General features: G+C 35.1%; 1 protein-coding gene across 1 annotated transcript in view; it reads right to left on the bottom strand.

The window, feature by feature from the left end:
* Positions 1 to 1,414: 1,414 nt before the first annotated feature.
* LOC132548352 (cysteine--tRNA ligase, cytoplasmic-like) overlaps positions 1,415 to 13,913 on the bottom strand; it is a 194,891-nt gene continuing 182,392 nt past the window's right edge. The window contains exons 9-21 of the mRNA XM_060212208.1: positions 11,804 to 11,892; positions 11,187 to 11,308; positions 10,355 to 10,467; positions 9,965 to 10,093; positions 9,101 to 9,334; positions 7,577 to 7,677; positions 7,346 to 7,386; positions 6,557 to 6,705; positions 6,142 to 6,207; positions 5,601 to 5,682; positions 4,907 to 5,115; positions 4,014 to 4,097; positions 1,415 to 3,753 (exon numbers count right to left, since the gene is read on the bottom strand). Of these exons, the coding sequence (XP_060068191.1) occupies positions 3,607 to 3,753; positions 4,014 to 4,097; positions 4,907 to 5,115; positions 5,601 to 5,682; positions 6,142 to 6,207; positions 6,557 to 6,705; positions 7,346 to 7,386; positions 7,577 to 7,677; positions 9,101 to 9,334; positions 9,965 to 10,093; positions 10,355 to 10,467; positions 11,187 to 11,308; positions 11,804 to 11,892 (1,566 nt within the window). The 3' untranslated portion in view covers positions 1,415 to 3,606. The remainder of the gene's footprint in view (positions 3,754 to 4,013; positions 4,098 to 4,906; positions 5,116 to 5,600; positions 5,683 to 6,141; positions 6,208 to 6,556; positions 6,706 to 7,345; positions 7,387 to 7,576; positions 7,678 to 9,100; positions 9,335 to 9,964; positions 10,094 to 10,354; positions 10,468 to 11,186; positions 11,309 to 11,803; positions 11,893 to 13,913) is intronic.

The following is a 13,913-nucleotide window of genomic DNA, read 5'->3' as shown; positions in this document are numbered from 1 at the left end:
ATAACATATTCTCCTACCAATGATGTGTCACGCCATTTCTTTAGCTTGGTGTTTTGTGTATAACCAGAAACGTATATATGTGTTATATGTCTCTGGTATAACATATCCTCCTACCAAAGATGTGTCACGCCATTTCTTTAGCTTGGTTTGTTGTGTATAACATATCCTACCAAAGATGTGTCACGTCATTTCTTTAGCTTGGTTTGTTGTGTATAACATATCCTACCAAAGACGTGTCACGCCATTTCTTTAGCTTTGTCATTTCTTTAATATCTCCTGTTCAATCTGTTACAAGTAATTATGCAAAATATATTGTAGCTTCTGTGAGCAATCTGGCATTGTGTGTTTTATACAGCTAGGTTACACTGTACATGTGATATTTGTACCTCCTGGGGATCTCTTGTGTCAGTCATTTTATTGGTTATGTCTCTATAGATTATGGACTGTTGCTCTGCATTAAACCATGTTTGTGCAATGGGTTATTCCATCTCGGTTACCAACATCACTTCTGTAGTTAACAGAGGCAGTGGCATGTCTTTACGAAAATGATGTTTGTTATCTTTGAAGACTTTTAAAAACAGGTTACACAGCAAGTGGTTATTGTATGTGGTATTTCTTTCAATGAGCTATCAATTTTTCCAAAGTTTTAAAAAGGACGATTTGAAGAGAGTGGGTTTTTTAACTAACGAGAGTGAAGAGAGTGGGTTTTTTATCCATGTGTGTCGAGTGTTTGTAAAATGCCGATGTCTGCACAGTATTTTTTCACATGATATAACGAGTAAAATTTTCACACCTGAGCTATCAATTTTTCCAAAGTTTTAAAAAGGACGATTTGAAGAGAGTGGGTTTTTTAACTAACGAGCAATATGTTGAAATTATTTCTCTTATTACAAATCATAACACTTTACTAATTTATGATCTTCAAAAATTAAATGAATATATCTCCGTTTAAAAATCAAATTATTACACAAACAATCCCGAAGTACTTTTTCATTTTTGTGAAGGTGTGAAATTCTGTCTAGTATCATAATAAACATTCAATATAAGATTGTTTTTTTTCAAGAACCAAAGGCCTTATTGGGAATGAATTTCTGTCAAGAACCAAATTTCTAAGGGTTAAAGGTTTGTCAAGGATTTCTGTAAAGAACCAAAGGCCTTATGGGAATGAATTGGTCAAGAACTGAAGGTCGAAGGATTGAACGTTTTATGACAATAAATTTCTGTTATCACTTAAAGGTTTAAGGGATGAACCTCTAACAAGAAATGAAGGTCATGTAGGGGATGAATTTTTGTCAAGAAAATAAGTACACATGTATTACAGACAGGTAACAATGAACATATAACTTTGTTGACTTGTAAATTGTGTATCTCTACAGACAGACTGATGTGAAATTGAAAAAAAAAAGAACATACACTGGATTCCATTGCTTTATTTTTGTGTTTTAGCTAAAGAAAATGACATGTGCATAAAGAGAGGTAAAATGATTAGAGACTACATCCCGAGGGACTTACTGACCATATATAGTACTTACCTACATATGTAGGTATACATATACAGTGTTAAGCACAGGTGTCAAATCCCTGTGGTGTTAGGGAAAAAAATCTTCAAACTTGTGAAGATGGATATATTAACGAAATGAACAAGACAATACACATTTTTACATTATGTTTCATTCAGAAATACAAATGTCAAAACACCTAAAAAATTTAATACAGCCATTTGGGACTAGTGACTTTAACGGTCTGATGGACCCATACAAGTTTGACCATTATATTCTAGCCAGGTACAATAAACTAGATGTAATGATGTTGCCATAGATAGTATGTATGCTATTTTAAGTCATATTTCTTGAATCTTCATCAAAATGATAAAATAATGGATGATACAAAAGAGTCACATATCGTTCACTAATTTCAGTGAATATTTCAAAGTCTTTTAAAGATGTTTTATGATAAGAGCATTAATTTAACAGTGAACAGAGATTTAGATCACAAAACTTTTGAATTGATTTATAAATGTTTGACTGTTGTATAGTTTTAACAATAGATGTTCTGTGCAAGACCGATGCTGGAAGATCAGTCTCAAATAGTTATTACTGCGAAGTTGTGAAACTGAGAACGGAGACAGCATTTTTATCTGAATAAGAAGCAGTGTCCACTTTAATCATTGACATGACTAGTAATCACATTAGAGGGCCAGTGTTTAGGTACTGCCAGGCATTTTCTGGACATCATCCATTTTTCTTTCTGTCTTTAGGAATTTTCTCGGAGAAATTCAAATCAAATTATCCATTAAAAATTAAAGGTGAGTTTTAAATATACGATCTCAAAATAAGATCAGGACAATATACGGGAGCATACTGTGACTAGTCTTTTATCACTCAAAATAACCGTCTCATGTTATAATCTTGACAGGTCTTTAAGGTGAACCTCTGTATCACATATAAGTTTGATTCAGACTACACATACACACAAAAAATGAAACATAAAACAAAAAAAGTGTTGTTGTGTAGATTTCTGTAAAATAGCGATGAAAATGCTTCGCAATCTGGATCTACATAAGAAAATCTGCAACATTTTTCACATAAAAACACATAAATAAATAAATATGACAAAATCATTGAGGACATTCCAAGTTGATGAGAAGATTATTCTCCTTATCCTCTAAATAAACTATTGGTTTCCTTAGTATATTACACATGTATTTTCTAAGCACTTAATAATTGCGTTGTTTTTTTTTAAATACAAGCCTGATTACACAAGAGGAAAAGTAGTAATTATTTGTGAGCCTCTCATTTTAGGAGAGATATTTAGGTAGTATATACTTGTACACTTACAGCTTGGTCACAACAATATAATGACATTGAATGGCCCACAACAAGTTAATATCAACACACAATTGTACACTGTTACAGTGATCTACTAGCGGCAAAAAGCTCTACAGGTTACTATGGATACATACTTGTATACACTGTTACATATGATATACTGATGAGAAAAAGCTGTATAAAACATACACTTATACAGAGAGCACTTGGTAACCTCCTTCTTCTGTACCATATAATTAAAAATGTTAATATTTCAAATTGAAAATTAAATAGTTAATCTTACGATGCTGCTTAAAACTCAGCAACTTCTGTTAATGATAAGCTAATTGTGTACTGTCAGCTATGTTGACCTTATAGGTATACAGTGTTCTTCAAATATGACTGCCTGTGAGAAATTCAAGATTCAAAATTCACATTTGTCTCATTCTCATTATAAGTATATTAGTGTATAAGTATGATCATATTCTACACATAAATCTTTAACTACTGATAACACACTACATTCTACATTACAACATTAAATGTGGAAAGTTTGAGTGATATTACTTGCCTAAAAATTTACTGAGTTATCGTACTACAGTAAATCTCACTTGCTGGTTTTAATAGGCAGATCAAACAAAAATGTAAGATTTCAAGTTGGATCATTCTGCCCATGAATCAAAAATGTCCTTTCCTAAGATTGACTGACTTGTATTTCAAGCTGTTTAAACGCTTAGTGTCAAATGTTACACAATATAGTCACAACAATTAAGAATCCATCAAATCTGATGAAGAACTATCATTGGTCAGAGTTTCCTGTGGCTCCGCCCTCCTGACTCTTCAGAAACTTGTTATAGGTCTTTTCCTGAGCTTCGTACATCTTATTAAGTTTTTTAATTGCAGATTTTGCGAGTTCCTTTCCCTCAGCATCGTGAGTAGGAATACCCTGAAAAAAGGGATGATTCAGTCAGATAGCTGGGGTTCTCAGACCTGCATAACTCACAGAAACTGGAACTCTACGTTACTAACAACAAAAATAATTATTCCCTTCAGGTTTATAACAGGTACCCCTCCATAAGTTCTTCCTTTATGATTCATTCTCTCATTAAACAAAACAGAAACCCAAATTCCATCATTTTGTTTACCATGTCCTTCATTTTATGAACTCTTTATTTAGCGCCTATACATGTTTCTTTAAAAACTCACCTTGTCATCAAATTGAGAGTATTTACTGGTCTCCTTCCTGAAGAGTTCTGATGGAGGAATTCTCGCTTGTGCCTCTTTAGCCGCCTAATCACACAAAACATACAGGCATTGTAAATATTTTAAGAAACATGCTGAGATAAACAGAAGGAGGAATTCATATGTTGTTCCTAAGCACACAAAACATCAATCTCTTGTGTGGTTATATCCTACAACTACAGATATACCATTCAATGAATTAGGTAACACACAATAAACTACGGCTACAAGTGACTTAGTTGTATTAAAACACAGACAATCCTGTCTATAAAGGTCATTGGTGCATAACATATTCCTGATAAAAGCCATTGGTTTATAACAAATACCTGTCTATTAGGACCACATGTTTATCACAAATACCTGTCAAATAAGACCACATGGTCATAACAAATACCTGTCTAATGAGACCACATGTTTATAACAAATACCTGTCTTAAAAGATCACATGTTTATATCAAATACCTATCTAATAAGACCACAGCTGTAACAAACACCTGTCTTATAAGACCACAGCTATAACAAATACCTGTCTTATAAGACCACAGGTTTATAAAAATACCTGTCTAATAAGACCACAGGTATATAACAAATACCTTTCTTATAAGACCATAGATTTATAACAAATACCTGTCTATTTGTTTTGGTTCCCATCATACTACCAACAGAAGTAAATGTTTTCCCCTCCCCTTGATATGTTACACATTAAAAGTAATTTTCAAAAATCTCAATCAAGATCCATACGTTAATTGTGTTATGTTGGAATACTTTTGATCAATCCTTGTCAATACACTATGTGAAGAAATTATTGAATATTTACTGAAAATCGCGATCATAAAAAACCTATAATTAATTTATACCTTTGCTGCTTCCTGTTCCTTCTTCTTGCGTTCTTTTTCCTTTTGCTTCTGTTCCTGTTGCCTGAGCTTTTCCTCCCTCTCTTTTAGGAGAGTTTCCCGATCAACCAGTTTAATAGCTGTAGGTCTGTCTTCATGGTCCTCTAGTCTCACACCCAGATTTGGCAAAGTATCATCGCGGACTTGGTCACAAATCTTCAGGATGTCAACCACTTTTAAAAACACAATCAGTTAAGCATTACTACAATATTGTTTTTCTAATATAATCTATATAAAAACCCACTGAACATATCTGTAAAGTTTCAAGGAGATCCCGGAAGTTCTACTGAAAGTGATAACAAACTTTAAATGTTGTAATCTAATATGTCACTTACAACCAATGGTTCATGATGATTCAGAGATAACTTGGGCAGTTGTTTACAGAAGTCCCCAAGCTTTAAATGACAAAATTCTATTTTAGCTCAAAATGCTGCACACACAACTTTATATTCTTCTTCAGATTCAGAAAAGCATGGTAAAAAGAATTCAAAATTGTGTACGTGGATATATGAATCAGCGGACGGACTGATATGTAAGACCACAAGCAATGAGCAATTTGAAAAGGCCCTAATCTATAAGCTGTATATCTCTGACAGAAAAATCTGATGAATTACACAAACTACATAGTGAAATAGTAACCATGTACTTTTATACCAACCTTTCTGTTCTCGAGAAACTTTCCTCACATCATCCCGGAACTGAGCGAATGTTTGAAGGTAAGGCATTACGGTTTCTTCCAACTATAGTTAACAAAAAAATGGAAAATACATGTATGAAGGAACCGACTTTATGTGAAATAGACAATATGGCAGGAATTAATTCTCATTTTATTTTTGCATTTGTAATGGAGGAAACTTTTGACGGAAGTTTCCTGAGTTCAGATTAGTAATTCCTGTGAACCGAGTACCGACCTGGTAATAACTCCCATTCTGATAGTTCACTCAGATTTACAATGTCCAGGCAAGAGGAAGAAGGAGGTTTATGACTGATATTTCTACAGACTGGTTGGACCTATTATCACACATCTGCTTATTGCATGAATAAAAACAGCATGCAATTTATTAATCATTGCTTATTCAAAACAAGGCATTATTGAATCAACCATAGCTCCATTTGAATGCCAGTTGATTAAACAGACAATAAAACATAAAACAGATCTATTAATATTTGATATTTAACATTTTTATTATCAAACTTACATCAGTACCAGCCTTTCCACCCTGGGGAAATCCTATTGTTGTATCTGTATCAATGGCACCAAAAATCTGAAAGTTCACCACAAAAGTTCAGCACAATGTTTATCAATTGAAATGTACTTTAGCTTCACTTAAATGTCAAATGTACTTGTTGTTAAAAATATCCTTTTTCTTCTTGCACCTAAAATTTCAGTTTTTATTTTTTTGACTTTTTTGTAATTGGTTATTAATTGTATCAAGGTTAGATAGAAGTAACTCAAACTCTAAGTTAAAGTTTCCCTCACATTCTGGAGAAGGTAAGTAACTATCTTTACTAGCTCATAGGCATAAAAGAAAGGAAAATACAAAAACAGAAAAATAAAAAGAAACCAACTATTACACAAAACCAAAGAAACATGATGAAAGATATAAAGTTTACCTTGAGCATGTCTGTGATGTAGCTTGCCATGTTTTTCAGCAGCATGCGATTGGGGAGGCGTTTGTCCACCTTACATTTGGTGATGTAGATGTTACAGGCAGATATTGCGTCCCTCATCACTTCCATTGTCTGACGAGTGTTGATAGAATCTGTACAAACATAAAATCAACAATCCTGATGAGTTTCTAACATTTATACTATAGAGGTTTATCATGAAACTTGCCTGTTGTATCATGTCATATAGCAATGTCATAAACTTTGTAAAAAATGTGTCATAACAATATTGTGATGTCATAAATAAGTCACTTTTGATGACATCATATAATTGTCTTAGTAGAGTCAAGATAAGTCTGTCTTAATTAATTTGAGAGTTATTGCTTAATTTTTCCAAAATTGCAGTAGATGCAGCATGGAATTGATTAAACTTGTAATATATTTCAAATGACTGAACTTGTCTTATAAATTCTATATCACACGGACACTAATGTAAGGTCCTCTAATTCTAAGTAAAACACCAGACAACAGACTCCACCAGCAATTTTTGCTAAAAGTCTGCTAGAACATTTACAGAAAAATTTCCTGGTACCCCCCTATATTACTAAAATAAACAAAATATATACTATTTACAGGACAACCAGTATCTAGATTTGTTACATTTAGATTCCGTATCACACTGAGGTAAAATCATATTTACAGGATTATGGAATTCTGAAAGCAGACTGTTTTGTTTCAAAGACCAATCAATTAATAGATTTAAGTAAACCGTTAATTCATGCGACGCATACTCACCACACAAGGCTAAGTGTACATCATGTCTCATGGCAAGGTAGCTGTATTTAAATGAAACAGAAAATCAAATCACAGACAATAAAACCTAACATGTATAAATTCAGTCATTTTCTTCCAGATAAATATATTTCTAAGAAAACGGATCAGTTTCATTAATTGCTTGACATTTACCGTGGAAGAGCTCCGTATGAATACATTATGAGATATAAATCAATGGCCACTTTCTCTTACGTTTCATTCATCTGTACTTCATCATCTGTCCACTTCTCAAACGCTGCAACTCCTGTACTAGGGGTCAATCGAAGGACATCTTTAACCGTCAAGAAAAACTCCTAAACAGACAGTGAAAATTTCTTGTGGTTATCTGCTGAATGAATGTATTGCTTCCATCTAACAATTTGTAAATAACAAATAATAACAGTATTGTTGGTCATAACATCACATACCACAGTCATCAATTGTACAAGTATCTGAATGATAAAGATATTACAAGATTAATGTTCAAATAAAAACAACAGTTAAAATACAGGTACAGGTTATGAAATAAATAATGGTTGAATTATGATGACCATTCGACATGTAAATTAATGGGTAAGTTTAATTCCTCTTTGATTTTGATGTAATCATTCCAGATATCAAGTGGACACTGTACAAATGAATCTATAAAATGCCACGACTTAATCAACAAGAGATCCCAGAGCATTCTTGCCACCAGTGCCAATCATATTGTTTGATCTTTAAAAGTTGAATCTTTTCTTTGTTTTCTTCGCTTTTGCTCTGTATTATTTGAAATTTATAAATTCCTCTTGAGAAATAATGATGATAACCTTAAACTGAGGTCAGCCTGTCAGCTATTTTGTTTTTCTGATCAGTTCCAAAACCAAATGGGCATGACTAGAAATTGAATGGAACCAATTAATGAAATAGTATGAAGATCCATTCAAACTCCCACAGAAATAACCACATCAAACTTTCCTAGTCAAAATCCAAGATGGCCACCTGTAAGCCATTTTTTTATGGATCAGTCCCAAAATAAGAAATTATGAAAAATGAAAGCTGGCAATATCAAAAGGCACAACTACAGCACTTACATAATATCTACAGAAAGTTCTGTTGAACTGCGTGAACAGAGCCCAAATTAATATCCCCTGCAACTGTGTTTTGCTGGGGATAATAACAATCTTTCACAGTCAAATTCCAAGATGACTGCCTGGCAGTCATTTCAGTTTTTGATTTAACAACAGAATCTAAAAGGCACAATTAATGACCAAGGGAACCTATATATGAAATTTGAAAATGATCCATCCCGAACTTTTCATGAAAGTGAGAACAAAAATTGTTTCAGAATAGACAGACTGACGGACCCATAACACTGGACAATGCATAAACGGTGATTTGAACAGCCAACCTTCTGATGATAGTGGGCTAATAATAGCACAATAATTTTGTTCTTTCGTTAAAAGTTAAGTCTGCCAAGTGTTACTGACTGAGTAGACCTTATACTTTCAAGTAAAGGGCAATAACTCCAAAATTATTACATGCATTTAAATTGAATAAAAATGAATAATCTACCATTTATCGATGAGTTGACAGTATACACAAGACATTATACATGTTGAGGTTTTCATTGTTCTTCTCTTCCCAGGTTTTTTTTAGATTCTATAACATGCTGTATCTTTCTACCCATACCTGAGGTATAATTCATGGTTTATTTTGAAGTCAATTTCCCATGATGAGATACATTGTAATACTTACCTTGAAATTCTTTTCATACTTAAGTGCCACCTCCATGCTGTTTTCCCCATAGTCTAGCGTGTCTTTCCAGGCATGGAGAAGAAAGAGTAAACGCAGCTGTTGAGAGGTGTGTTTCGTAAGTGCTTCCTTGATGGAAATGAAGTTCTTTAGTGATTTGGACATTTTACATCCGTCGATGGTCAGATGTCCAGAGTGGAGGAAGTAACGGACCCAGTTGTCATTTTGGTAATAGGCCTGCATGAATGAATAAAAATTGAATTAGTGGAATTAACCTATATTTTGTGCACTAGGTCATAATCAGAATATTTCTTGCAGTAAAAGTGCAAACTTGTGAATTATTTCCCAGTGAAACTTCCCACATCAGTATTATAATTAACATGTATTAATATAATTATTCCATATAAGACTGTTAGAAACACCATTAAAGATAAAAAAAATTTTCGGTGAAAATTAAGACACAGAAATTCCTTAAACATGTTAAAAAATTCAATTATAGTTGTGTGATTGGTTGATTTTATCGCCCGATGAACAACCAGGGACATTTTGAGGTAGGGGCTCCTTGTAGTATCTGGTGGCTACTACACTGAATATACAGCTGTATAAGAGGCTGGAAAAAAATTTTGAAAAACAATCAAAAAGTGATGCTTTTCATCTAGGAGTTGGATGTAAGTACTCTGTATCTTTATGTTTTTCATGATCTGAGCTGTAAAGTAACTAAAATTATATACCAAATAGGGTTTTTGTATTTTCTGTGGATGTCGATGTATGGAAAGGTTTCCCTAAAATCTTAAAGGGACTGTCCTCCCTTATAAAACTGATACTACACAATGACCAGACAGTACATTACAAGGCACCACTACAAACCTCTGACTGAGCCAACTCATTGTCATGGTGAGGAAACTTGAGATCAAATCCTCCGGTATGGATATCTAAAGATTCTCCTAGGATGCAGCTTGCCATCACAGAACATTCAATGTGCCAGCCAGGGCGACCCTATGTGGTAAAAATATCTTAATTTGTTTTTTCAAATGTAGAAAATACGTACTTCTTTACAGACAACGCAATCCAGATTTTTGTGATCAACAACCAGTTATCTATCTCAAAGTATAAAGGAACGTAACATGGTGTTGATTTTCTCTTTACTGATAGAACCTTGAGACATTTGTATGTTGCTGTAAAACTTTAAGTTAATCTTATTATAATTGTAAAACAAAAATCTCCATGTTTGAAGTATTTCCACTTCCGACTGCTTACCTTGCCCCATGGAGAATCCCACGATGGTTCACCTGGTTTTGAAGCTTTCCAAAGAGCGAAGTCATTTTGACTTTTCTTCTGTCCTAGCTGAGATTCAGAGACACTGAGTTCACCTTAAATTACAGATAAATTGTGTACTTTTAATGTCTAAAAATAGCACATAGTCTATACTTCATATCATTCATGAGGGATTTAACTCAGCTGTGTTCACTGTCAATGAAAATTGCAAATGTCAATGAAAATAGTGCAAATGTCAATGATGTGCAAAAATCAAACACCCAGCTAACATTTCTACATTGAAAGAAGATCTTCAAGTTCACAATTAATTACAAATTTAACACTCATTAACAATAGTCCATTAAAATGCTATAAACCAATTTTACTGTATACCTGAAGTCATCAATACATATCCGGGTAGATTTTCTAGGTATAGGTGACAGTCAAGGAGAAGACAATAAAACTGATACTAAGTTAAAAAGAATGTATAAATGTGAAGGAATTGAATCAGTATTGATTCTATTGCTCTTTCACATAAACACTGAATAGTTTCTGCATCATCACTAGACACTTATTGACTATCCCCTCTCAGTCTTTTTGGATACAGTGAGAGTCAGTATACCTACATAACAGTACTTTTTGAACTGATATCATTACAACAATGAATTATCAGTAACATTAGAAATACCTGTAATAAGCACTTCCTCTACCTCAAATTCACTTTATATCAACTTATCATATTTACCAGTTATCTATTGTTTAGTAATTATCTAATGAATCACATCCATCAACGCCCATGCTTGATATCTATATATAAACTAAAATACAGAATTACCTTCCCCTTCATTCAGGGCGTTGGCATCACCGACCGCCTCAGGGACCAGCTTGCCGTAGAAATGACCATCAGTGTCTGAGAATTCATTTGTCTTAAAGTACACAGATCCATTGGACTCGTATCTGAAATATTTTCAACAGTCATTAAATAAAATTCCAAGAATGATTTAATTAAGCTTAAGACTACTCAGAAATCTTGATAGAGAATTAGAACTGGAACAGGAGCCCAGATCATGTTATGATTTCAATCAGACTACAGTAATACAATCACTATATCCATCAATACATCTTCTTATGGCCATTTTAGCTCCAGCACTCAAGGGGGACAAAACCAACATTTATATATTAATCACATTTATCTTCCTGGTCCCATGGTTTGTTTTGTTATAAGACACAAGATCAAACAGGCACAATTATGGACCAAGGAAAACCTAAAAATTTGAGAAAGATCCATACAGTACTTCTCAAGAAATAATGATAACAAAAAGTGTTTATGGACGGACGGATGGATAAAAGATCATGGATGTAGGATGATTTGAGTAGTCCATCATCTGATGATGGTGGGCTTAAAATCACAGAATAAAAGGTACATTTATCTAATATAACAAACAAACTTACGCAAAATTATTGTCAATGATCTTCTGGACGTAGTCAATGACTTCAGGGATGTATTCTGTGACCCTGGTCAGGACATCGGCTGGTAGTACCTGAATATACAGCAGGTTTAAACAATGATCCAGTTATCATTCTTAATGGTAGCACCACATGTCAGATATATAGTGTTCAACAAAGCTAAAAGTCATGAATCCAAGGAGTCCACACATCTCTTTACAGACCTGTAGGAGTAAATCCTTAAAGGACAATAACTATAATATCACATCTTTACTGAGTTAATTCTAAACATAGTTATATTTGCTTGTACGTAGAGATAAGTAAGAGTCCCTGTGCTGTACTTACATTGAGAGATTGACCACTGTGTCCCTGTGCTGTACTTACAATGAGAGATTGACCACTGTGTCCCTGTGCTGTACTTACATTGAGAGATTGACCAGTGCGTCCCTGTGCTGTACTTACATTGAGAGATTGACCACTGTGTCCCTGTGCTGTACTTACATTGAGAGATTGACCACTGTGTCCCTGTGCTGTACTTACAAAGAGAGATTGACCACTGTGTCCCTGTGCTGTACTTACATTGAGAGATTGACCACTGTGTCCCTGTGCTGTACTTACATTGAGAGATTGACCAGTGTGTCCCTGTACTGTACTTACATTGAGAGATTGACCACTGTGTCCCTGTGCTGTACTTACATTGAGAGATTGACCACTGTGTCCCTGTGCTGTACTTACATTGAGAGATTGACCACTGTGTCCCTGTGCTGTACTTACAATGAGAGATTGACCAGTGTGTCCCTGTGCTGTACTTACATTGAGAGATTGACCACTGTGTCCCTGTGCTGTACTTACAATGAGAGATTGACCACTGTGTCCCTGTGCTGTACTTACATTGAGAGATTGACCACTGTGTCCCTGTACTTACAATGAGAGATTGACCACTGTGTCCCTGTGCTGTACTTACATTGAGAGATTGACCACTGTGTCCCTGTACTTACATTGAGAGATTGACCACTGTGTCCCTGTACTTACATTGAGAGATTGACCACTGTGTCCCTGTGCTGTACTTACATTGAGAGATTGACCACTGTGTCCCTGTGCTGTACTTACAATGAGAGATTGACCAGTGTGTCCCTGTACTTACAATGAGAGATTGACCACTGTGTCCCTGTACTTACATGGAGAGATTGACCACTGTGTCCCTGTACTTACATTGAGAGATTGACCACTGTGTCCCTGTGCTGTACTTACAATGAGAGATTGACCACTGTGTCCCTGTGCTGTACTTACAATGAGAGATTGACCACTGTGTCCCTGTGCTGTACTTACAATGAGAGATTGACCACTGTGTCCCTGTGCTGTACTTACATTGAGAGATTGACCACTGTATCCCTGTGCTGTACTTACAATGAGAGATTGACCACTGTGTCCCTGTACTTACATTGAGAGATTGACCACTGTGTCCCTGTGCTGTACTTACAATGAGAGATTGACCACTGTGTCCCTGTGCTGTACTTACAATGAGAGATTGACCACTGTGTCCCTGTGCTGTACTTACATCGAGAGATTGACCAGTGTGTCCCTGTGCTTACATTGAGAGATTGACCACTGTGTCCCTGTGCTGTACTTACAAAGAGAGATTGACCACTGTGTCCCTGTGCTGTACTTACAAAGAGAGATTGACCACTGTGTCCCTGTGCTGTACTTACAATGAGAGACTGACCACTGTGTCCCTGTGCTGTACTTACAATGAGAGATTGACCACTGTGTCCCTGTACTTACAATGAGAGATTGACCACTGTGTCCCTGTGCTGTACTTACATCGAGAGATTGACCAGTGTGTCCCTGTACTTACAATGAGAGATTGACCACTGTGTCCCTGTGCTGTACTTACAATGAGAGATTGACCACTGTGTCCCTGTGCTGTACTTACAATGAGAGATTGACCACTGTGTCCCTGTGCTGTACTTACATTGAGAGATTGACCACTGTGTCCCTGTGCTGTACTTACAATGAGAGATTGACCACTGTGTCCCTGTGCTTACATTGAGAGATTGACCACTGTATCCCTGTGCTGTACTGTATCCCTGTGCTGTACTTACATCGAGAGATTGAC

The sequence above is a fragment of the Ylistrum balloti genome, unplaced genomic scaffold (assembly GCF_031769215.1).
Source record: "Ylistrum balloti isolate Yb309-2 unplaced genomic scaffold, AGI_CSIRO_Ybal_v1 Utg370010, whole genome shotgun sequence".
Classification (NCBI taxonomy): Eukaryota; Metazoa; Mollusca; class Bivalvia; order Pectinida; family Pectinidae; genus Ylistrum; species Ylistrum balloti.
Note: the sequence above shows the minus strand (reverse complement) of the source record. Positions and strands in the feature narration are given on the sequence as shown.